Source organism: Trachinotus anak, unplaced genomic scaffold (assembly GCF_046630095.1).
Source record: "Trachinotus anak isolate AG129_WGS33_773 ecotype Australia unplaced genomic scaffold, CSIRO_AGI_Tana_v1 ptg000011l, whole genome shotgun sequence".
NCBI lineage: Eukaryota > Metazoa > Chordata > Actinopteri > Carangiformes > Carangidae > Trachinotus > Trachinotus anak.
The window spans coordinates 5439399-5464595 of record NW_027273862.1 but is presented as its reverse complement, the minus strand read 5'-3'; the positions used below and the strand labels follow the sequence as shown (position 1 = coordinate 5464595).

The window sequence follows — 25197 nt, the reverse complement described above, 5'->3', positions numbered from 1 at the left end:
AACTCCAGAAAAGGCTTTTCACCACCAGCCAAATTACAGGAAATATGGTCACAATCTCAAGTTACAGCAGTGAATAATGACCAGAGCTGTTTTGTGCAAAATATTATGTCACAGGTGTCATTTGGATATAAAATGTCATCGGAAATGTTTGTCCTTACAAAGGAAGTTAAAGTTAAATTGTGTCATAATTGTCATAATTACCGGTGCCTTTTTATATGTCTGTCAGAGCACTCTGTGAGCCCTGTTTTTGAGTTATGGGCAAAAACGTGTTTTGTGAAGTCACAGTGACCTTTGACTTATGACCATCAACATTTAATCAGTTCAGATGGACATTTGTGCCAAATTTGAAGAAGTAGGCATTACTGAGATATCGCACTCATGAGAATTGGATGGATGGACGGACAACTTTAAAACATAATGCCTCCGGCTTTGGCTGTTATCAGCGTTGAGGCATAATACATTTTTTAACTAATATCTAACATTATATTACCTACCTTCTGTCAGCTACAGCACTTTCACAGTGAAAAACAAACTGGAACAAAATTCTTTCTTGAGCCAGGGTCCATGAAATTACATGAAAATTACAGCTTGATTTTCAGTAAATTGTTTCTTAATTGCTGTCCTCTTCCTTACACGGACTGACTTTTAAAGAGCTTTGAAATACTCTGAATTGGTTCTGAAAAACAACTAAATGTAGCAAATTATCAATTAGCATCCCTCTCTGCTCAGTGGCTGCGTCTTGCTGCTTTTTAAAGCTAGTCTGGTATTCTGATCAGCATTGGTACTTGCCCTCCAGACTGCGACCAGCCTTTGGTTTCCAGTCATAATGAGGGAATTCCTTTGTATAACACACCAGCACCTAATGTGCAGCCTGAAAAAAATTAGCAGGTACACCTTTAAAACTGTGCACAGGATAGTTTGTTTCAAGTGCAGGGGCTCATCAAGAGATGCAAAACTATCCAAAGCATCATCAATGAGTATCACCCACTTGACCGTGAACAATTACCTCGACCTAACGCCATATTTAGAAGGCACCTGAAGTCACAAAATCTCATTTCAGTGGTAATTGTCACCCATTCCCCAACAGTGGAGTCACTTAACCCCCAGAAACCTCCTGAATCTCACCCCTCTCCTCCTCTCACACTCCCTTGCCTAATCCTCCCCGAACACCGCCTCTTTTGCATTTTGTCAAAATTCATTTATTTTCCCCGCAGATCAACCTAATTAGAAGGAAGGCTTGTGGTGAAAATACGTCTTTATTGCTGTCATCATCAATATCACACTCCTTATCTGGGTCACTGCGCACTGATTGGCTGCATGGCAAATGGAGTGGAAATTTTCCATTTTGTTCGGAGCCTTTCATGTTTCAAACACACGCCCACCGGGGAAACGATGTGCATAGTGGAGGGGGTAAACAGTTAACAGGTCTCCTCTCCCCACAAACACCTTGTGGTGGAGAGAAAAAGAAAGAGATGCAGAAATAGAAAATAGGCAAGATAAAGGTTAGCCTGTCTTCTGGGGACTGGAGGCTCTATTCAATCACACTTGATAAGAAAGCCGTAGGGATTAGTCAAAGGCGTTCTCCCTGGGTGGTGGGAAAACAGCTCTGGGTTCAGGTACTCAACAAAAACACTGTTTACAGTGCGATAGCTCCACAGAGTGCTTTGAGGCAGAACAGAGGATTCTGATTTCTCTACTTATCGTATGGAAAGAACCATTTTTGATCAAATAGTGGCAGGAAATTTTGTATTCAAGGTCAGCTCATTTGCCTGCATGTCTTCGGGTATTGAAACAGCAAGGTATTGGATGATATAATGAGCTTCAGTGTAGCTTCTCTTCTTGTTTGTACAGCCTCTTCCTCACAAATGAGTTAACCTCCTCATCTTTGCACTGAAGAGCAGATGCAGACAATCTTCAGCCCGCAGTTATCGATGACGTTCAATACCTACTTATCCAAGGTGAGCTGACACAACTGAATATAGTTCAAAATCACTTTGACAAAAGGAGATAGACCATCTCCAGCGAGGAGAGTGAATCATTTCCTTGTGTTCATGTTTTTTTGAAAGACACAGGAGATTGAGTCAGATATTGTGAATCAAATACTTGAAGGTAAATGCACTTTTAAAAGCAATTTATAATTGATGTCTTTTCTATATGTTTGCATTGTCGCACAAATGGCTTGGTTATGGTACAGCACTTGACACTGGCGAGCCATACCGGAATACCAAGATGCAATTTGCCTGAAACAACACAATATCCATTATTCTCTTTAAATACATTCTCAACAGGGGCTTTCACGTCACCAGCATGAGAGAGGCTGTTCACTGCCGCAGCCAGCTGGTATGTTTGAGGAGGAAATACTAATCGCCACAAAGTTCAGCACATAAATACTGTTTGACAACTGAGGAACCAGCAGTGGCTGAAGAGTTTCATCTGCCAAACGTCACAGTAGGATACATGGAACTGGAGTTTGTGTTTGTGGTCTATACATCAACAACTAACACCCTCTGTTGAATTAGCAATTATTCCTTATTGCAGCAGATGTACAGACAGCTAGATCGCTTGGATATTGAAAAAAATGTAAAGGAGTCTTTTTTCTACAATTTCTCAACAGATATTTCTACGTATATTCATGATGGACATTAGAGATTATGGTGTCTTAAGTGCAAGTTAAATATACATCTGAATATTTGTATCGTGTCTGTGTGTTCAGATTTGCCTCAGAGAAGGAGTATGATTTTTGCTGCAACCTTTGCCTCCGTGAGCTATGTTGCAAAACTGCAATAACCAACTTCCCCCAGCATGCAACTGTCCTTTTCACCTCGTACAAGACCCTCCAGGAAAAATGAAGAACAACTGTATCTGCCATACATTATTATTGTAAATGAGCATAGGTATTGTGACTGACTAATTTTCATACAGCTGGAACCACCCACTGCTCTGTAACTCCCACTTACAATAATTATCCTATCTGTACATTGGCAAGAAAACACACAAACATCTAATCCGTGGACTACACCACCATCACTGGGTCTTTTAGAGTCATTTTGCTCTCCTTATCCAGTGTGCGAGCAGAGGATTGGATAGTCTCCAGTAGGATGCTGCTCTCCACTTGAAAACAGCATTAAACTTCCGCTCACACAGGAAAAAGTAAACAGTCACTGTGATGAATCATCTATTGCCGTACTGAAATAAGTGGAAGCCAGTGGCTACAGTCCTGCAATGTGCTGTGGAGAATTATCAGCAAGATGAAGTATATGAAGTATGATTTTTATTCTGTGGTTTAAACCTGTCATTTAAGCGCCACCCCATTTCCTGAAAACTACAGTGCACCTGACACACCAGACATATGTATAAACCAGTTATAACAAAATATCCCAAAACAGGCAAAACGCTAGACCAGGAAAGCACTTGGGATCTGCTTTCAGTGTCATAAAACCTTTGCCTCTTAGACTTTGAAGTTAGGGTTAGATAGATTGAAAGATTTTGTAATTAATGATATGACCATGCCAGAAAACTGATTTTATTATGTCATTAATCTATGAGGCATAAAATAAAACCAAAAATCAACTAAAAGTTTAATAGTCAAGACTAATAATATGTAGTAATATACTAATCTAATGTATGATGACTACAATACTGTAACATACAAGCTTTGAATACAAACTGTATGCATTGTATGTCCCTGCTGTTTATTGGCATTTGATGCTATTAGTTGTCGGTTGTGTGGTATTGAATATTTGAAAATAACATTTAAAAATATCATTAAAAATAATATTTGCAATTGCCAGAGCTCTTCGGTAGCTTGCAGACACAGCTACAGTGATTATTTTCATTTCAGTATTTCAGTGTGTGCAACTGACTTGTAGTTAAACTGTTTCACCTTGTACATCTGTGCAGCTGATACTACAGGCTACAGTCCGAGCACACCGAAGCTGAAACTGAACACTTGAGACATTCAAGACTCAACCACAAATATGAGCGAACACACACACACACACACACAGAGAGAGAGAGAAACCTAAACACACAAAACACTGTGTAATTGTAAATCAATAAACAATTACAGTACCATCATAACGTACTGCTTACTGACCTCAGATCCCTTGGTGCTGACTGCGTCTCCATTTTCCCACTGTTTGTAAGATGGCAACTAAAACAATAACGGGATGGTTGTTGTCTAATATTTGGATGCACGCCAGTGAAGCCCCACAGAAAGAAGCCATTAAAAAGCGAAATAGTTTCTTTTTCTGAACTGACTGAGGCTGTGAAGTTGCACAACATCAGGACGTTCATACCGAAGACCACGAATTACAAAAAGTTCTCCAATGAAGGTTCTCACCTGATTTCATGTGTTTCACATCTTTTCCCTCAAGAAGGGCCTGAGCAAGGCCGCTCATCTGCAGTTGCTCCATCCTAGGTAGTTCCTTAAGTTACTTAATAATTCAATTAATGTCACCCGCACCAACATGCACATTCCAGGTATCTTGTAACAAGCACAAAGTCATATTTTCTTAAGGTTGTTGGTTTGGTTTTCAGAAATTGGAGAATAAAATAAAAATAAAGAAAAAAGAGCTAATAACATATTAGGATCATTGGTTATTGTACTTTTCATAATAATGGTTGTATAAGAGATAATGCAGTGTGTAATCCTCTGTGTTGTAACCCTACAATCACAAATAAAAATTTAGGTTGATTGATTAAAAAAAGTTTTTCAGCCAAGGATTTTGGTAAGTGTGGTGGACATGTCCCCCTTCATCCCCAGCAGAAATTACGCTCTTACTAATTCTCCTGTTTGTGTTGAGACAGAGGGTGAAATTATTGCTGGTGTGAGTGATACAATTAAAGTGTATAATGCTGTGCCTGAATCATTTGGATCACAGGCTTTTTTTTCTCCTTTCTTTGCTTGCCGCCACTACATGGCTGAAGTATTTTTAGTATTGTGTTATTTTAGTGTTTGGCTGCAGGTTTACGATTACACCACCAATATCTGTACATGAACAGATAAAAGAGAGTGTGTTCCAGGGAAATACATGACAGAGGTTAATGGGACATTCTGAGTCTGACACACAGAGAAATATGTTATACTGCTCTTACTTTGTGACTTTTTCTTATTTCTGTTTGGGAAAAAAACATGTTCTGAGTTTTGGGATGATAGCTGAGTGATGTAAACCGGAGGTATCACGTTGCCATGGAGTCAGTGAGTCAAAGTAATTGTGGGCTGTGCCTTAAGCCCACTTGTTTTTATCCTATATTTGCTCCTATTTGCACTGTATCCATGGATGCACTGACATAAATAAACTAGATCTTAAAGCTATGAAGATTTTTTTTTTTTTTTTTTATCATGTCAAAGCTGATTTATGGATGTTTATCTGTAATAGACAGAAGCGAATCCATCATCAAAGAGGTGTGCTGATTTTGTTGGTATGTGTGTGACTTCTGTGTTCAGAATTGGCCGACGACAGTTATTAAAAGACACACACTGACTGGGCCACAGAAACAAACAAAAGATGGTCTTTCAAGCTGTGGTGTTATATTAAGAAAGCTTGTCCTGCTGAAGGAGAAAAACACTAAATTCTGATCTGCAGCCTGTCCTGACCTCTGCCACAGAAGAAAAGACACGTCTCTACCACTTGAGGAGTGGATAGATGAAAAGCCGATAACACAGGTGCACACTGAGCACGTGCTGTTCAGCCTTCTGAGAGATTTAGATGAACACAAGATTTAGTCAAATTCACACATCTTTATAAGACAGGACAAAATGGAAAAGGAGATCGTCTGATTGTTTGAAGACATTTTCTTAAGAGAGTCACATTAATACAAAGATCTATCATGGAATACCAGTATTTTATATACTGCAGTTGTTATACCACATTTTTATATTCTGTAACATGTGTACATGGTAATACTTTGCTTCAATACTTTGCAACTTTGCTTCAAAAAGTGATCAGTTAGTTCATCCAAGAAAAGAAAAAAAAATGAAAACTTTTTAAACAATATTCAACTCACCATGAAAGGATTACAATACCCTGCAAATGCTCACAGTCTGTGTCATAATGTCTTTAAGCGTTTATCTTTACCACAAGAGAATACACAAAAACTGAATGCTTTGGGTAACTCATTGGATTTGATCCTGCCTTTCATATAAAACACTTGAAATAACCGAATACTCATTAATGATTTACACAGTCCCAAGGGAAACAGAGACAACACTGTGATACTGTGAGAATTCATGTCAAGATAATAAGGAAAAGATGTGAAGAGTTCCACTCCAAAACGGTACAGCTCCAGATACAACATAAAATAAAATCGTTGCCTGAGGTTTTTCACTCACGTCGCAGAAACCTACAGGACCCCCTCTGTAAAATCAAACTTATTCTGTCAACTGAGGACTTCATTATGAATGATTCTTGTCATATCATTTGGTTTTAGTTTTGCTGTTAAGTTTTTTTTTTTTTTGGGTGGGGCAGTGGGGGTGCGGTGGGGTGGTGGGGTCGTGCTTTTTGGTCACATTTTGGAACAAAACTCTTCATGTTTTTCCGCACAGTAAATACTGTAATTATCAAAACTATGGAACGCATACCACACAATTAACTGATCCACTTCAGTGATTTTTACTTTTGATGTACCATCGTTAAATGAACACAAGTTTTCTACCTGCTTCAGTGGCTTCTCTCTGGTTGTAATAGGCAACAGGCCAGTGTTGAACCTCAGCATCGCTAAACATGCAAAGGCCATGAGTGCGAGGAAGAAAAGTGTGACTGTGAGTCAAGTACAGTTGATGAAAAAGATCAGAATAATAAAGAGGAAATGTTTTCACTTTGTTTTTGTGAGGGAAACGTGAGGGAGGAAGCCATCGTGCTTCTTTTCATGGCTTGTGAAGTGGCAGGATGCTGATGGTGTCCTCCTAGAATACTTTAAAGCAATCATTCGACATCATGGAAAATACAATTATTTGCTTTCTTGTCAAGAGTTAGATGAGAGGAATGACACCACTCTCATGCCTACAGGGTAAATATGAAGCTCCAGCAGCTGCTTGGCTGAGCTGGGGGAACAGACTGGAAACAATGGGAAACTAAAGCCACTTTCATGCAGAGATCCTGCGATATTGCCATCATGGAAAAACCCGTCATTGTCCTGCCATCACTTGTTTACACTTAATCAAACAAAGCTGATATAATGCTGCCGTGTGTGTGATTTTAGATGTCACGGCTCTGATTTTGGAACAATAGCATGTTCTTTTTCATGACAGTGTCGGCGTCTGTCCCACCAGGCCGGCTCTCCCTTTTACACAGACGTTGATCGAATCAAGTTGCAACATCACCACCGTTAACAAACTGCATACAAGTGGCTTAAGCTAACCCGGCTCTGTCCCAAGATAACACGATATCAGCCTGCCAACACCTCGAACACTCACTAATGACGATTTTATCTGCTAAGAAATTAGATGGCATAGTTACTTTTCACACTTTGGTTTTTGTAGATTAAACAAACAGAATCTAGAGCTGAGGCCATCGAACCTGTCTCACCTCTGCTCCATTAACTTCTGTAACTCAATCCAGTTGCTCACTGATCATTTATTTCATCAGTCTTTCATGATGGGAATGGTATGTGTTAATGGTAGATTTAAAAAAATATTGAATAAACAATGAAATTATTATTATTCTTTATCTAGAAATGTAATTAAGGCTCTATTCAAAGACTTTTTTGTTTTTTGCCTCATCATAAAGGTCAATGGGAATTTGAAAGTTGTTTTTCAGCCCAGATGCCTTGATTCCATCTCAATATCTGTATTACTACACACATACTAAACACATATATTCAAAACACATGAAAAACAGGGTAGCTGTTTTTCCTGTTCCCAAACTTATGCTAAGCTACGGTAAGTTAAGCTCAGCTAACTGTCTCCTGGCTGTACCTTCATACTGAGCTGACAGGTTGTCAGAGTGGTATCTATCTCTCTGCAAGAAAGTAAATGAGTGCATTTTACCAAGTTGTCAAACCATTTCCTTATGTTAAAGATTTTCCCAGCCTGTATAGCCTAACAAATGATTTATACTCTCAGTTACAAAAATGTTTTCTTTAGAGTGGAAAAGCAGTTTTACACCAAAAAGCCTGAAAATGAAAGAACAGTTTCTCAAAGTGTGGGTATGTGTCTGAGGGGTGTGGGGTAAGATATTACTCATCAACACACATTGTTCTCACCATAAAAAGCAAATGAACTGGAAAGTGAATATGAGGCTTCATCACCTCTTTGGAAATGTGTTGAACCATGGCTCCAAGTCCCCCATTCTCCAAAGTCTGTGATTCAGTGTCAGTGGGATTTTCAAACTGTATCCACTGCCACTCACCTTCAACACATAAGACAACTTACCAGCACTGACACAGGTAATTTCGAAGAGAAATCTCCTCTAGATTAGGATGAAAACAAATACCATAGCTTTAAACTTTAGCCACCCAGATCACAGTCAGAAAAGGAACCAAAATAACATCCAAAAAAATAAGTTAACATAATCTTGACACATAGAATTTTACAATATGTACATTAGTTTTAAATTAAAATAGATTTGTCAGCTGTCTGATTGGGTAGGTTCTCTCCGGAGGGCTCCTTTTTTTCCTTTTTTTTTTTTTTTCCAACTATCCAGTGTTATTCCACAGAAGCAGAATTCCCATTAAAAGCTGAGTGCCTGCCAATCAGTGTGCAAGTAAGGCTTCCTTCGTCAAGTCCCTGCCAATAGTTTGTCAGTGATGTCTTCAGACAGGGCCGAGCCCTTAGCAACACACATGGCAGACCCCCCAACACCTTGACAAAAAGAAATAAATATAAAATATATGTAATATTTCTATATATATTCATAAAACCAAACCCAGGATAGATTTTAATTCTGACGTGTTCTCTCTATAATATAATCAAACTATGGCCATTTTCCAATTGCCAGTCCACATTACTTCCATTTTTGTCTCCGTTTTTGTGTATTTTTGCAGTTTTTTCGAGGGAAAAAAAGTCTTCAAACCTGTACATCTTATACGCAAGTAAACAAAATGTAAAAGTGCGTGTTTTTTGAATACGTTTTATCCACTATATCCAAAAGTGTTGCAGGCACTTAAGTCCTTCCCAAACATTGTAGATGTTTCTCGACAGTGGAGCAGGTTGGTTTGGTTATTCCTGGATTCATGTGGGTCGGTCTGTCTGTTTGTCTCTGTCGATCTGTCTGTCTTGCGAGGAATGGGCCATCCAGGGCTGCTGCTAGCCCAGGATGTCCAGGTAGACCGGCGTGGCTTTTCCCATGGCAAACAGCACCTTCTGAATGTCCTTAATGTTCAGCCGCTGCTGCGGTTCCCTCTGCCAGCAGCCCAGCATGATGTCATACACCTCCTTGGGACAAATCCGTGGCCTCTCCAGAACCCGACCCTGGGTTATGCACTCAATAACCTGCAGAGGAGAGAGGGCAGTGGAGTGAGACAGACGATTTTCATTGACTGATTGCTTTGGTTTGCTCATAATGAGAAACCAGTGACACCGAGCAGACTGTCCTTTGAGCTTTGAACTAATGAATCTGAGATGAGAGAAATAGACCGAATGCAGTCAGTCTTAAATTTGTGCCATATTAACAGGGAAACAAGATTACTTTTTTTCTGTCTATATATAATAACAACACTGAATATCTGTCAGGGTGGAGGTTTGTGACATTGCTAATAGGGTGATTGATCATTTCTTTATTGGACTTGCACACTAATTAACCAGATGACTCACTGTTGTTGTGACAGTTTGACTTTATTATCTGTGTCAATTCCAAACCACTTTAACTTAAGAGAATTGATATGGGTTTATTTGTGTAATCACTAAGATAATGCATTGTCAAAGTGTTGTTTTGAGTGTTTTGTTTGCTTTTAGCATTGTCACCACAGAACGTTTCTTTATACTTCACACTTAGATACTGATGCCAGTTCAAATATGTTGTTCTTTTTTAAGGTTTTATTTTTTAAAGGAGTAGAGTAATTACCGGCACAGCTGAAAAGGAAAAGCAGCAACATATTATGGTGTCATGCAATTTCATGCTTTTACAAGCAGGCAGCACAACACCATGGTGCCAGAACAAGGCATGTCATATTCAGCTGCTATCTGGAAGTCTAATTTTCTTGAAAGAGTGTATGACAAACCTAATCTGTGTTTAAATAAATATGATATCACTGTGGTTCACATGCAAGAGTGTCAACAAAACTGAAACAACACAAAATATAAAAGCAAACCTGTGGGAAAAGTCTGTTCTGTATTTCCACCTGTTACATCTGTTTACTGAGGTAAAGTCTACTCTTTTTGTTCTGTTGTTATTTTCAGTTTGTCATATCCCCTCAACAAAGGATAGCAGACCTGGCAGACTGGCTGCCTTGAGACTGAGATGATGGAGCATCAACTTCTGCAAAGACATATGGAGGCTCTTTGCATAAATTCCCAAATTACAAACTTCACAATGAACCAATAGTAAAGGCCCCAGTGGTCATGGCAACAGCAGCAGATCAAACACACGTGAGAAATGACCACTGTGAATCCAGCTCTTTTAATGCAGTGCTGGTTTTGTAACCTGTAGAAACTTTTCTGATAATTTCACAACCTACCAAATGACAAGGTTGTGGTTATAGATTATGGTGGCAATTTATTTTCCTGCACTTCCTATTACAGATTTACCCAACCACAGTATTATAATTAGTCAGTCAATTAGTCAGTCATCAAATTAAAACATAGTGACAGGTTTAGGGTTGAGAATAACACAAATAATTTTCACGTTTCCAATGATTACATTAGCAACTCATTCAGTGTTTAATGTTGTAATGTTCAATTTTCTCTTAAGCTTTGTCTTTTGTTGACATTTGTTTTACTTCCCCCATTTTGTGGCCCCCACAGATGTATTTTTAAAAAGGATACTACTGCTACTACTACTACTACTACTACTAATAATAATAATAATAACTGTAAAAATCAACAATTTTTTCCCTTAAATTGTTGTTTATTTTCTTTTAAATCTATTACACCCTAATAATTAGAGAGAGATGGAAGTGGTCGTCCTTCCCTTTAATTGGAACTGAGCTTCCACATTTATTGATGGTGACAAAATCCAGACAATAGGTTTTACCAAAAAGGGAAATATATCTTGTTTTTTATATTATGTATATACTTATATATACAGAAGGAACTCGTATTTACAGATGGGGTCTGTGAGACTCTAAACATTATTTTCTGTTGCAGACTTCTGAAACGTGTCATCAGCTCTGCTTTTTGAGCTGTTAAAGAGGGCCTGGGGTCTCCAGGACCCCAAACAGAACATTAGGTCTTCATTTGAAGTCAGTATGGCCTTACTTCTCACTTACTTCTGGTTTGATTTTGTCCCCAGCTGTGTGACCTCTGCTGACTGTGATCATGGAAACACTACAAGCTGGCAGTTCACAAACTAATATGACTGCTGGATAAACTTTGTGGCTTTTAAGGCGCAAATGAAAATCTATGGTACTCACTGGGCCCTATCTTACACCTGGTGCAAAGTGGAACGAAGTGCAATGCAAGTGTCTTTGTTAGTTTCAGACTGACACAGTTGTCATTTTCATGTTGAGCAACCACGTTCCTTAAAGGGCAATACACTTGGTCTTAAAATGAGGTGTGGTCAGGCGCATTGTTTCACAGTGTTTCACTGTAGTTTTAAGAACGCATTATCAGTCGAGTAATACACACCTACATAGCACAATGTGCCTGTTATGCACAAGCAGAGTGAACTGAAAATGTGCTTCAGATGGTGCTCTGACTGGTTCATTGCCTGTTACGCCCAAATCACTCCCATGATTAATTAAAAGATTGAAAAATACAACCCTTCTTAACTACGCATGTGGACACGCCTTACATGCACTGGCTCCATGTGCTTCAGACCTTTGCACCTTTAAAACAGAGCTAAACTGTGTTAACGTTTAACTGTTCAGCACGGTGTTTTTGGCTTCGGCCATCAAGGATGATTCTAAAACCAGAAGTGCTGGTGCTTGAGGATACATAACAAAGAGCTCCAGTATGTCATGTGTATCCTTTGTAGAAACAACATATAACTGCAAATATCATTATTTTTGCTAATAGCCAAGGGAAAGTGAAAACAAGGTTGTGATTTGTCACCCCAGCTCTATGATCACAGCTGGAGCCTATGATCATAGCACAAAGCTTGACTGCAGTCCCCTTAAATTAACAAGCCCCTCGGATGGACAGATAAGCAGCGGGATGCTCAGCTGCAGGCTTCACGCTGGACTGGGAGCTGCTGCGACGCAGAAGCCAGGAGGCAGAAGGAGCAGTGTTAAACAGAAGAGGTGGAGATGCAACATCCTTGAAGTGCAGTATAATATCAAGATGTGAACATACAATATAGTTTCCACACCTTGCTTCATCTGAATAGCTTTAAGGTTGTTTAATATTATCTTATTCCACCTTTCTTACAGTGTCTTTCATATATTCTGTATCATATTTCTGTTTGAAATACACACACCTTGACTCCACCTTTTTATGGCTACACTGTTACGTTCTCCATGTCTAGCACATCACTTTATACACGTTTCCCCATAATTCACACATATTTTATATCTTTGGAACCTCTGCTAAAATTTAATAAAGCTTTGTTGGTTTGAACCCTTATAAACGTCTGTCATGCAGCTTCATGTAGGAGGAGCCTGTATCGGCTGGTGGAGAACATGGCCTGTTTCAGACAGGTTCCTCCAACAGCCAAGTAATAATTTATCATTGTCACCGATGCCCAATTATAATTGTTGGAGTAATGTATCACTGTGTAATGTGTTAGACGAATATGAATAATAAGTACAATATTCCAATCTAACACCACCTGAAGACTTTTAGCTGTGACAAAATACTGTACTCATCTCATTACATTGTGATAAGGTTTTGGCAATATGGTTTAATCAGCTGAGTGTTTCATTTAGAGTGTCTCAAAACTCCTTATGCTCAAGATACATAGAAAAGTGTCAAGCCCAAGAACATATTGATGTTTCAATTCAAATACTTATAAGTGCTGCGCACGCAACATGCCAGGTTATTCTTTTAGGTCAATTTAATTTTCTCAATATGCTCGCTTTACAAGAGTAATCCTAATTGAATTTTATTGATTCAAAGCAGAGCCTCCAATGAAAAAACAAACCAATCATGGGTGTTATGTAATGCACCATCTTGTCTGGTGGCAAAGCGGCATCAATTTATCACCTCGTTGGGCCAGCGTGAGTCTCAGAGAGAGAAAAGAAACAGCACGAGGCAGTAGATTAAGATCCAAAATGGCAATGTTCATTTAAATCTACTATTGGAAAGCTCATGCTTTCACTTTAACTAAAGCAAAGTGGAGTATTTTCTCACCCTAGGTGCTCAGTGAAAGAAGAGCCAGTCTATACAATACCAGCCTAATTCTTCCCTCTTCAATAGAACAAGATCATTTAAGTACACTGTTGTGTGTTTGTGTTTGCAATAAACACCTTTGTCTGAGGTCTCGAAATGGATGAATAGATTTCAACATTTACCACTGGATAACTTACAGTTTTCATTGTGTGCACAAGAGACTGCAGCACCGTCTCTGTCAATATATATGTGCTGTATCTTGTGAAGGTTTATCTACAAGCCTCAGGCTCTTTGTACCTCATTGTTACCCAGCTGAAACCAAGGCTGCTTCCCATAGGTAAAGATCTCCCACAGGATGACTCCAAAGCTCCAGACGTCGCTTTCTGTGGAGAATTTCCTGTACATGATGCTCTCAGGGGGCATCCAGCGAATAGGTAGCATGGTATGTCCTCCAACCTGAGAAGAGGAGAAGCGACGTTTAATGCAAATGCAAATGGAAATGTTGCAGCTAAAACACAGATAAAAAATTCAGTCATCAACACAAGTCCCAGGCGTCTGGGGATTAACTGTCCTTGTATGTAACCAATACGGCGGGCTTAACATCTCATGAATGTGTGCTGTGCTGCTGGATGTTGACAGTGATGCGATACAGGAAAATGCTGACTTATCTGCCACCTGCTCTGTATGCATTGAATCATTGGATGTGAAATTCTTGAGGTTTAAGCTGCCCCTTTGTTCTTCATGAAAAATAGCAATCTGTAGTCCCTTCTCTGCAGAAGTAGCGGCATTAAGTAGGGAATGAAAAGCTCTCAGAGCAGGAAACTAAATGTATTATAATCATTGTCAATACAAGACGGTCTCAATCAAGGGGTTAAGAAAACTGCAGAATGTCTGCTCATATGGACTCTCCTAGTAAAGAAGTTCATATGGCTGCAAATATGAATGTTTGAATGTTTGATCTGCTATCAGTAGATGCTGAATATTAAAATACAAACCCTCTGCATTCATGAGGTTTGCATGAGGCAAGGTAACAGCTGAGGCACAGGGAATATCAGCTGTAAGCGTGTTAATGTCTGCAAACCAGCAGAACGTGAAATGAAGTCTCCCTTACTGTAAACCCTCCGAGGCTGGATATTAATCAATTAAACAATCGTCCATTAATCATTCTTGCTCTCAGCTTCCATTAGCAGGCACTGTTTTAAAATCTATTTCCCATTCATGTCAGTGGCTGTGCTTTAATCATGGCGGTGATGAGCTGGACAAGACTGATGTGTGAATGGGTGTGTGTGCACGAGACTGTGTGTGGAAGGAGTATTGCAAGTTTCAACTCAGAATCTTCGGACATTGTTAATTACAGTGATTACTGTGGAGCTCAGGAGTCCAAGTACACTTTTCGACAGATGATGTTATTAACATGCTGCTGTGATTTGATGTGAAGGCTGCTGCTGCTGGAGCCATAGGAGGCTTCCCCTTGTTACTGTGCTGAGCTGTTGCTGTGCTTCGTTTCTCTTCCCGAGAGAATCACACAAAAAAATCTTTATTTACAGGCCACTTGCTAACGTTTTCCAGAAACTTTCAACTGTCTAACTGTATGACTGTCATAACCATGTACAACCACCTGTTACCATGAGAGCAAAGTTTTCATGGCCCACAAGCAGCCGCCTCTCATTTGCAATACAGTACAATTTTGGTGAAACAATGCAATAATAAAAAATGTCAATAGAAATGTTTTTAAATATTTAAAAACAAAGTGATCTTCAAAAACATTAAAAATGTAAAATATATATATATATATATACACACACACACACACACACACACACACACACACACACACACACACAGGACACACACACACCTTACCTACTGTTTTGTTTAAGCACACTCTCACTGTTAAGATGTAAAGGATGTAGAGAGAGTGAGAGAGAGAGAGAGTGAGAGAGAGAGAGAGAGAGGGAGAGGGAGAGAGAAAGAAAGAGAGCGACAGCTAAAAGTTGGTAAGATTATCAAGATTGTCAAGGTTAGGTCTGGGTCATTTTTTGACACATATTTTTATGGGTGGTGTGGATTGGCTCTCATAATGGATCAGGTTGGTGCAGGTATTAAAAAACCCTGACCCACACATCAGTACTTGCCAGTATTTACCACTAGTATTGAGCACACTAATATTGTTCTAGTGCAGGTACTAGTCCTACCTGATCATGAAAACAAATCAAGAAATTATACATTTTTAATTCCAAATGTGATTTTATAACACTGGAGACTTATAGTACGGAATTTGTTGTCCTTTCACTTCCTGCTGTCTTTTAGTTTTTATCTAGTTCAGCTTTTGGTCTCTGCTGTTGTTATCTTGACATTTTTGTCGAGATAACAACAATCTTTGCTGTCAAGATAACAACAAGGTGGATTTTTATGCCCCTTTGAGGTTTTTTGTCCTTAAGTCAGAGAAAGTATTGCAGCAAATCAGACACACCTCTGCCATCCACCCATCCACCCATCCACCCATCCACCCACCCATCCACCCATCCACCCATCCACCCATCCACCTATCCATCCATCCATCCATCCACCCATCCACCCATCCATCCATCCACCCATCCATCCATCCATCCATCCATCCATCCATCCATCCATCCCTTGTTGCTGTGTTCACCCTCACATGGTCTGTCTGTTCCATACTTCCAGGTTACAAAACAATCATATTCATTTTATTCATTCAGTCATAATAAGCTCTATTAGCAACTCAATTTACCAGCTTCAACATCTGTGTGCCTTCAGCTTTGAGCACTACGTGGCATTTCAAATGTCAAAAAAACAAAACAAAACAAAACAAAAAAATAATTAAAAAAACTCAAGTCCTACTAATTACCTCCTGGTGTTGTAGTGTCGTGAAGCATGTTTCCTTTGAAAGTCAAACACAATCTCCTTGTGTCAGCTCGATGTAGCAGATGAATCTTATACATGTTATAAAGATTCCGTAAACAAGATTTTAACCAATAATGTAGCAGCGGCAAACAACTATTTTCTATTTAAGGAAGTCACAGACCCTTTGTAGGTGTTGTAGTCTGAGCTTCTCTGTTCATTGTTTTGGTAACTGGTCTGGCCATGTGTGCATGACAGTGCGTGTTACTGTAAAACCGTTGGTCCTCCTATGTTTATAAAGACATAGGGACCTCCCACATGTGAGAATGCACAGTGCAGTACGCAGAGTTCAGACAAAAGCAACCTTCCAGAATTTCAATTTGTCGACTAAAAAAGCCTCAGACAGAAGAAAAATAAAAACCAGAGCACAGGCGGTCCTGGTCAGACAGCGGAGTGTTAAAATATCCATAAAGTTTTTAAAGTTTTTACCAGCTCTGTCAGTGTCGCTCATGCAGCCAGTCCAAGGCTGAATTTCTTTCCTAGTCTGACTGTGGAGCCAATGCTGATCTGGCTTTACTGAGATGGAGAACCCTACCTGCTGCTAAAGAGCTCCAGCTTGATGCGGAAGTAGCTGACTTAATGGCATCATTGCTGAGAAGAATATCACAGCATGAAGCATTTGTTTTGGTCTGAGATGCTGGTAGTGTAGTGCCACATCTGGTGGCAGTGAAAATCATTTACAGAACCTTAAAAGAAACATGACATTTGTTAATCTGCTCCTTCCTATGCATTTATTTACAAAGTCCACAAGTTTGTGCGCTGAGAATGAGAATTGTTTGACTCTACCTGTCCTTCATCTGTAACCTTCTCTGAAGCTCTGGACCAGGTTGCACCAGCTATTTGGAAATCTGTTACCAGATTGATGTGTTAATCCTTCCTAAGTTCTTAGTAACTATTAGCTAGTTACAAATTTGTAACTTATGAAATCAGGTTGCACCAATAAAACTTTGCGATTTGATTAAATTTGAAACTGTAGATTTGATTTCTTTCAAGATTTAGACAAGTAAACTGATATGACTTTCATCTCTGTAGGGAAATATAAATCTAGTGCTTAGCACAAAGACTGCAAATGAGGAAAAAGGTGGCTCTGTCCAAATATACATTCTACCTATCAGCAGCTCTAAAGATCTCCAGTTTACTCTATATTTTGTTTGACGGACAGAGCCAGGTTAGTTGTTTCCCCCTGTTTCCAGTCTGTACTAATTATGGTGCAACCTGTAATAGGTCAATCTCCAGTTAAAAAGACAAACTGTTTGTTACACTGGGCTACTGGAACTTCAAGTGAGACTATGTAACATTTAAAAGAAGAAAAAATCATCCTTATAAAAATGAAACACCTAAATTACTAAAAGGCACACTTACACAATTTAATACACTCAGGTTTTTACGACAGCTTTGATCTGGTCAAGTATAAACAATAACTTATGGTGGCTAATGTTAGCTAATGTAAGCAAACTTAAGATAAATATGGCTGTGTAACTGACATTTCTGCATCAGTTTGCTGACTTTGTGGCTGTTCACTATTTGAGCTAACATTTTAGGTCACATTGCTTAGTGATGATCTCTTTGAAGTGATAACCTTCACAAAGTTGGGAAATGAAAGGAAAAGCTGCTCTGTAATCACCACTTGTGGACACAATAGCCTGCAGGAGTCAGCCAATGGCCACCTGAAATGTATTGGCCCACTTGAAAAAGAAAGAGCTTTAAATAATTATTAGGTGCTTGTGTTACTATAAGACTCAGAGGACCAAGGATGTTTCCTTGAAGAATTAAATAGTTCATAAGCCTTGGTAATTCCACAAGGCAAATGTTGTTCATGAAACTCTGTCTTCTGACAAAGGAAAACCTCAAGATATTTAACATCCTCTTTACTGTGTTGCTGGGTAATTTGTGCCATTTTGGACCTTGGAGCTCCTCATGTACAACCTTGATTGTCTTGAATAAGTTGATAACTGGGGTGTAGTGTAGAGTGTTTATGGCACAGTGATATCATGTTGCTGTATGCCTCCCATACATTAAACACAAATCGATATTTGTACAAATGGCCTGGAGGTGAGTATAAGACTGTTAGAAATAGTTTTCTACTACAACACCTAAATGCTGACTGTGAATCAAAATCACACACCATTAACCTCCTGAATACCCAGCTTTTGGTTGTTTTAGTGTTTCAGCAAAAACAAATGGAGGGCATCCTTTCACTTCCAGTCTCCCCCTGCTGAAAAAATGTCATTTCATACTGTAGTCAGTCTTTAACTCTTTCGTCTCTTGACCTCAAAAATTGTCTTTTAAACCTATATCAAAATAAGTTTACTTCACAGATTGATTCCCTTTCTGTTATGACAGACTTGCAAAATATTGTTATGTTAAATCCTTTTACCCCTCACCACACTGTGTTTTAAAAACTTTTATTTTTTTCCATTCATCTAAAAGTCCAGAGAGGGGTTGCTGAGCCCACACTTATTTTTCAGCCCTGTCCTGCTTCACATTAATACATTTACACACATTTACACCTCAGAGCTGTCCGGTACAACCACAATCTAGTGCTAATTCCATGAAGGGTTAAGTGCTCTTCTCAACTGCATCTCAGTGTAGAGTTGTAAAGTGAGGAGAGAACACTTTTATGTCATTTTACCCAGATCCTCCAGTTATAGTTCTGCCTCTCTATAACTTGCCCAAGGGCATCTCAGGTATTAGCAGAATCTTGAAGACAGAAACATCCTTTAGCTCCTACTTTTTCTGAACTCATCCCTTCTAGATCAGTCCCAGCCTAAACAAGTATTATCCACCACCACAGCCCTGGAAGGCAATCGAAGACATTGGTGTTTTTCCTCAGTGATGGGACAGATAAAACAGTAATTAAGGTAAACATAAATTTGAGAGGGGTTTAAAGTAAGGTGCCCTTTCTCTACAACTCGAACACACAGTATTTATTGACCGTCTCAGAGTGAATTCTGTGGCATCAAGTAGGGTTGACAGTACATTTCTCTTTTGTATTCACCCCCAACCTCATTTGCCATGGTTACGCTGCAAGCTAATGGCCAAATGAATACTGACTTATGCACCACCTGGTCTCATTAGACATGACACGTTTTAGTACAGTACACAACATTAAGCCAATATTGATGCCGAGACCAGTCGCCCCTGTTGTGTAAAACCTTTGGGCCGAGCCAAGCTAGGTGGGCTGAAAGTGAGGTGAAGGAGTTGGCGAGGGGCTGTATACCAATCTGTCCCCCTGTGGAGCTTTATAAAGATTAAAGAGAATTAATTAAGTTCCTGTTAGCCTAAATGACTTATCTGAGGTCCACCCTGCCCATTGCACGCTAGGCTAAACCTCATCAGATGCATACTAATGATTTAACCGCCGCTGCAGTGGTGAGGGGCATTACAACTGGCTGACTCTCTACTTCCCAAATGACTGCATGCTATCACCTTGGGTTTTTGTGACAAGGCCATGGCAATTAGCTTGGAACACGGGAGAAAAAAGGAGAAAAAAAGGCTGAACACATAATAAAAATAAAATAATTGCCCCTGTAATTATCCTCATCTTTCTCATTCAATGTCATATCGAGAAGCTGGCAATGCTCTGCGGGGAGTGAGGAATGAGTCTGGGGCTTTTTTTTTTGTTGCTGTGTAAACTGGATTAGTGCTCTGCCTGTCCCACCGTGGCAGGGGAGTGATTGGATTAACGGCGTGGAGAGCACAGCAGCATGGCAGGGGGATAGATTACTGGCCCAGTTGGGCCCTTCGATGGGCGCTCTGTGGCCTGCAGGGAGCCTTGGGAGGCCCCAGACATCTTAAAGGGTCCCGATAACCATCTAGACACACTTTCTCTCACTGCTCTAACCACGCTGATATCTCTGCTCCCCTAGCTCAAACAGCAGCGAACACAAGTTCACTTTTAGAGGCTCTGATGTCCATTAGGTTTCTACCTGCTGCGCTGCTGCCAAGTGGAGATAAAGTGGTATCTTCTCTGGCCGCTGCATGCCGGTGGGTGGTGAAAGTTTCTGAGGGTTTGCAAAACACACATATACACACACACACACACACACGCACACACACACACACACACACACACACTGCGTGGTACTATCATGCAATTTTACATTTGCATTTTCAGTGTTTAGCTCCCAATACTGACTTGTACAACAAAACCATGTGTAGAGAGGTAGCTTTTTAGTGTTGCTGCTGCTTTGTAATTGCAGTCTGAATATGAAATTATTAGCAGTAGAGCTCTGTGTCATGCTTTTAAATTCTATGTCTCCTGGTGCAGTATGCAGTGGAGAGCTTTCTACATGTCATTACAGACCCAAAATTAGTAATAGCTGACATTTTGGAAAATACACTTATTTACTTTCTTGCCAAAAGTTAGATGAGAAGACTGATACTCTCATATCTGTTAATTAAATATAGGGCTAAAACCGGCAGCCCATTAGCTAACCTTAGCATAAAGCTAGGCTCTGTCCAAAGGTAATAAAATCTGCCTAACACCAACTAGTTAACATGTTATATGTAATTTTCCAGTATAATATTGTTAACCTTTGTTGGATAAATGAGAGCCACAGCAATCACAATCTTATTACCCTAATATAATAATGTATTTTTGAATTACTGACTAATGGCTGTTTCTCTGCTGGTTGCCTGGTAACTACACAGTGACAACAAGACCATAAGAAGTTGCTGCTCTGGGCCAAGAAGCAGTCCAACACATAACCACCAGTAAAACTGCAACCTGTTGATTTTATGCTTTGTTTTTGTTTTTACAGATTAAACTGTAGATTGGTGAGCATTGGTGAGCTTTAGAGATGCTGATAAACAGGTTTGTGACCCCCCCCCCCCCCCCCCCCCCCCCCCCCCCCCCACACACACACACACACATCTAGTCTTTATGCTAAGCTAGGCTAATTCATTGCAGGTTGTAACTTCATATTTAATGGACAGTCATGAAAGGGGTATCAATCTTCTCATCTAACTCTCATAAGGAAAACTATGAAACATATTTCTGGCTCTCTACAGCCACCGACATCCTCTGAGGTCAACAGCAGAATCATTTCTTAGATTTATTATTCCATAAGAGTGATCATGGAAGACAGCAGTGCTCGGCTAAGTGAGAAAAAAACAAGACCAAAGGGGAGGGGCAAAACAGACTTTTTTTCCTGCAGCAGTAATAAATATGGCCTGTGTACTCATTAGCACCGAGCTGCTTACAGTTTTGAGGAGCTTGTGCTTGATAAATAATGCAGCAGAGGAGCGTCTGTTTGATCCTTGAAACAGTACAAACCTGGGGACCATTTTCCTTCAAAGCAAAGCAATGTAGGTAAACCCAGGCTTCCTGGCAGAGTCACAAAGAACACCAAGTCCTTGAATCTGACTCTTTAGATTATAACATTATTACAGTGCTTGATCGTCATTAGTCTGAGATTCAAAAATGGCGAATCTGCCTTCAAAATTATTTGTATTTTATATTCAAATGTTGAGGATAAGATTGCAATTGTTGTACCTTTACCTAAGGTTATCTGGCCAATTTTTTTCTCAACACAATCCTGCTTTACATTCAGAGAGTGCTGCACTCATTCATATGAAAAACAGAACAATCCCATTGCTAAATGAAAACACTCAGGCTGTAAGCAAACCTCAAGTGAAAAGTCTGAGGATCGTTTAATATTCTCTAGCAAAAAACTAAAAAAAAACTTCTAGATCTTATCCTCTGACAACAGCCTATATATGTCACTATTCATAATTTGGCTTTAATGAGCTGCTTTGAAGCCATTTCTTTCCTTGTTTTGAAATACTGCACAGTACCTGCAGCTTTCAGAAAGCTGAACTCAAAATGTTTCTACACTGTTTTCATGACACCACAAATTGAATTTAACCAATAACCAATGGATATTGTTCAAATGTAATTGGTTATTATGAGAAAAATGACAGAGGGAAATTAGCTGTCAAGGGCCATCAACTTTACTGCAATGCATATTGTACTGATACTACTCTCATTTCTGTATTAAAGAGGACATGCAATACAAAGAAACCTGTTATTACACTGTGAGAAAATAATACATCTAATACTTATATTTGAGACTGGTCGGTTGACAGAGCCCCTGCATGAGCTCCTCCCTCTTTGCTGTTCTTGAAACATTCCTGGTAAAAACAGATCTTCGTTCCATCTACCTTATTGCACCTTTAATGCACAGGCACCTCCAGAGTATTCACTGTCATTTATACCTACCCAAACATGCATAATTCAATACTTCACTCTCTGAACTCAGAAAAATATTGCTTGATATTCTGTGAGGCAGAGGTAGAAGACACCTGCATAACAGGCACTGATGCTACTGACGGCCTGGGCAGGTTCTCCAGTTGTCTCTTTTGAAACAACACAAAAGCGTATTCATTGCAGGCGGAGCAGGAGGATATGACAGACAGAAGCGATTTAGGGCAATATTCATCTCTTTCCCGAAGTTGTTCCCTTCTGCTGCAAAGTGTCTTGGGAGTCTCAGAGGTCAACAAGCGTCAATACAAGTAGTCAGCGATGGGAGGATTGTGTTCTTGGCAGGGTGCTGCTATTTATAATCACTCAACACAGGGAAAGTGTCCAATACTGTTAGGAGCTCCTCATCTCCAGGCTCTGTCAATATTCCTCTGTGTAGACGGGCGGTGATGCTATCACAATGCACCAAACAGCAGCTTCACACTGGACACGCCACACACATACACATAAACACAACATCCCCAAATTCAAACTGACACTTTCTCTATTTACAAACCATTTCTCTTGTTATGCTTAATCCAACATACTGATTTGCAAGAACTATTCTCCCTTTCTCATTGCAGTATGTTAGTGTGTGCGTACAGCTCAGCTGAGCTCAATCAGTAAATTATTCAATAAATTATTCAACCGTCCAAAATTTCCTCAATAAATTCAACAGCGAGTTTGATAGAGGGAACCAGCATTTGACTGAAAATGTTCCCTCAGACTGCTCCCTAATACACACTTCACATGTTTAGCTAGTCACAAAATCATAGAACTTGTATAGGTTTTTGGACACATAGACAAACACAGGCTCCTGTTCTGTTGGGTAAATAAAGCAATTTTAAGTGACTTTTTACAACACATTTTACGATGAATGCTTAAATATTTTTCTCTTTCCTTCCAGTTTTGACTGGCTACTTCCTTGTTCACTGATTCTTTTCACTGCTAACTCCATTATTAGCCAGGGCAGTGTCTTACTACACATGTAGTCACCCTCTGTTTCTTTTCTGTCAGTGAGGAGCATATACAGAGGGACATTGCCTCTGTGACATCACCCATGGGTTTCTGAAGAGTGCTTTTGAAGCTCAGAGTGAGCTGCTCCTTTGTCGCCATCTTGGCTGTGCTCTGCCTAAATCCCCGCTAATCCAAAAAAGGGCAATGATGTGGGGCACGTGGCGAACTGAGACTTTGGTGCACGCAGGTTTAATAACTGTGGCAAGCATATGCTCCCTTTAGCACTGTTAGCACAGCTGGGCCTCTTGCTCAAAGGCTAACCTAAGGCTAATTCATTTGCTTGCTAATTAGTTAGTTAATGAGCTAAACTAACAAGCTAGGCATTATAAGTGCAGAGATTACTTACATGCTATCATGTAATTAAAATAATACCAGTACTAATACTCAAAAAACAGGAGCTCAGCTTTCCTCACATTCTGTTAGTCAATTAACCACAAAGCAGACCATTTCATTTGTGCGCTATGTCCGTGGAAAATCCTCCAAAAGACAAATGTTCAATGACTAAAACTGAACGTCAAAAGTTTTTAGCACTTCTGTGGCTTCATTTTTCAGCATTGGAGGTTGATGCTTGGGTTTAGATTAGCAACCCCAGGCCCACCCCTCTCTGCACAGATAGATTGACCAACCGGCAGGAGTCTCTAGCATAGTGTCAAGGACATGATCCTTCACTGGCTTCCCACTCATGAATACTGCTTGTGTGGGGCACTGCAGTGGTAGGTAAGTAGTTTTACCCCACAGCACCCTGTCACTCCCTCAATGATACACTATCTTTTGTTCACACTCACTTACAATAACCCCAGAGTGTAGACACATGTTACTACAGTACAATACCCAGTACTGCTCACACCGCTCCTAGGCACCCTGTTAGGTCTTGAACTCAGGCAACTCTCTCTGTCTGTCCTTTGACTGAAGAGTTAAGCCACATAACTTATATATTAGGCTTATAACTATGCAGAGAACAACAATCAACTGAACCATTTCATCTTCCAGCTGAGCCATATCTGCCTGCTAAATCAGCTGTGACTAGGTCATAGGAGTCAATTAGAAAAAGCATTCTTTGGGCCAAAACAAGGAAGCGCACTCATTTTTATTTGTCCAGAGGGGCCCATGTGAAACTGTCCAGTACACCCACGGTCATACTGGTTGTCATACTGGCCAAGTTGGAGCAGGAGGACAACTGTCAGCTGCCCTTACCTCATCATCACTCTGAGGCACCACCTCTTCACTACGATCCAATGATTCCAGTGGCTGTCCTATCATCCAGTGATCCCATTAGCTGGAGAGTGTTTAAACCACCTTACTTATGTTGGTTCTCTGCTGTTATTGCAGTCTATGCTGCTCAAAGCTTCATCCTTCTGACACCCCATCATCACCAGTGTCAAGGCCCCATCTAATGCTCCCTCAGGCGATCTCAGATTGGTTGATACTTATAGGGCTCTCTCCCTACACTTAGGAATCCCTAGCACCCATATCAACATTGTCAACACCAAAGTTCTATAAATAAAGTTTCTGCATTCACGTTAATTTGTTTCTTTCCTTATTGGATTAAACAAGCAACCACTTGTATACCTGATGAGAAGAGGGAGGGCAATGCCAATATACGTGTAATTGGTATTACAGAAGCTGCTACTAGACTAACTTTCTCTAA

The 25197-nt window shown here is 39.9% G+C and overlaps 1 protein-coding gene across 3 annotated transcripts in view; it reads right to left on the bottom strand.

The window, feature by feature from the left end:
- Positions 1-5723: 5723 nt before the first annotated feature.
- Positions 5724-25197, bottom strand: part of ntrk3b (neurotrophic tyrosine kinase, receptor, type 3b) — a 178088-nt gene continuing 158614 nt past the window's right edge. For all 3 annotated transcript variants that reach the window (XM_071489377.1, XM_071489376.1, XM_071489378.1), the window contains 2 exons: positions 13664-13822; positions 5724-9433 (listed from right to left, as the gene is read on the bottom strand). In XM_071489377.1, the coding sequence (XP_071345478.1) occupies positions 9248-9433; positions 13664-13822 (345 nt within the window). In that variant the 3' untranslated portion in view covers positions 5724-9247. The remainder of the gene's footprint in view (positions 9434-13663; positions 13823-25197) is intronic.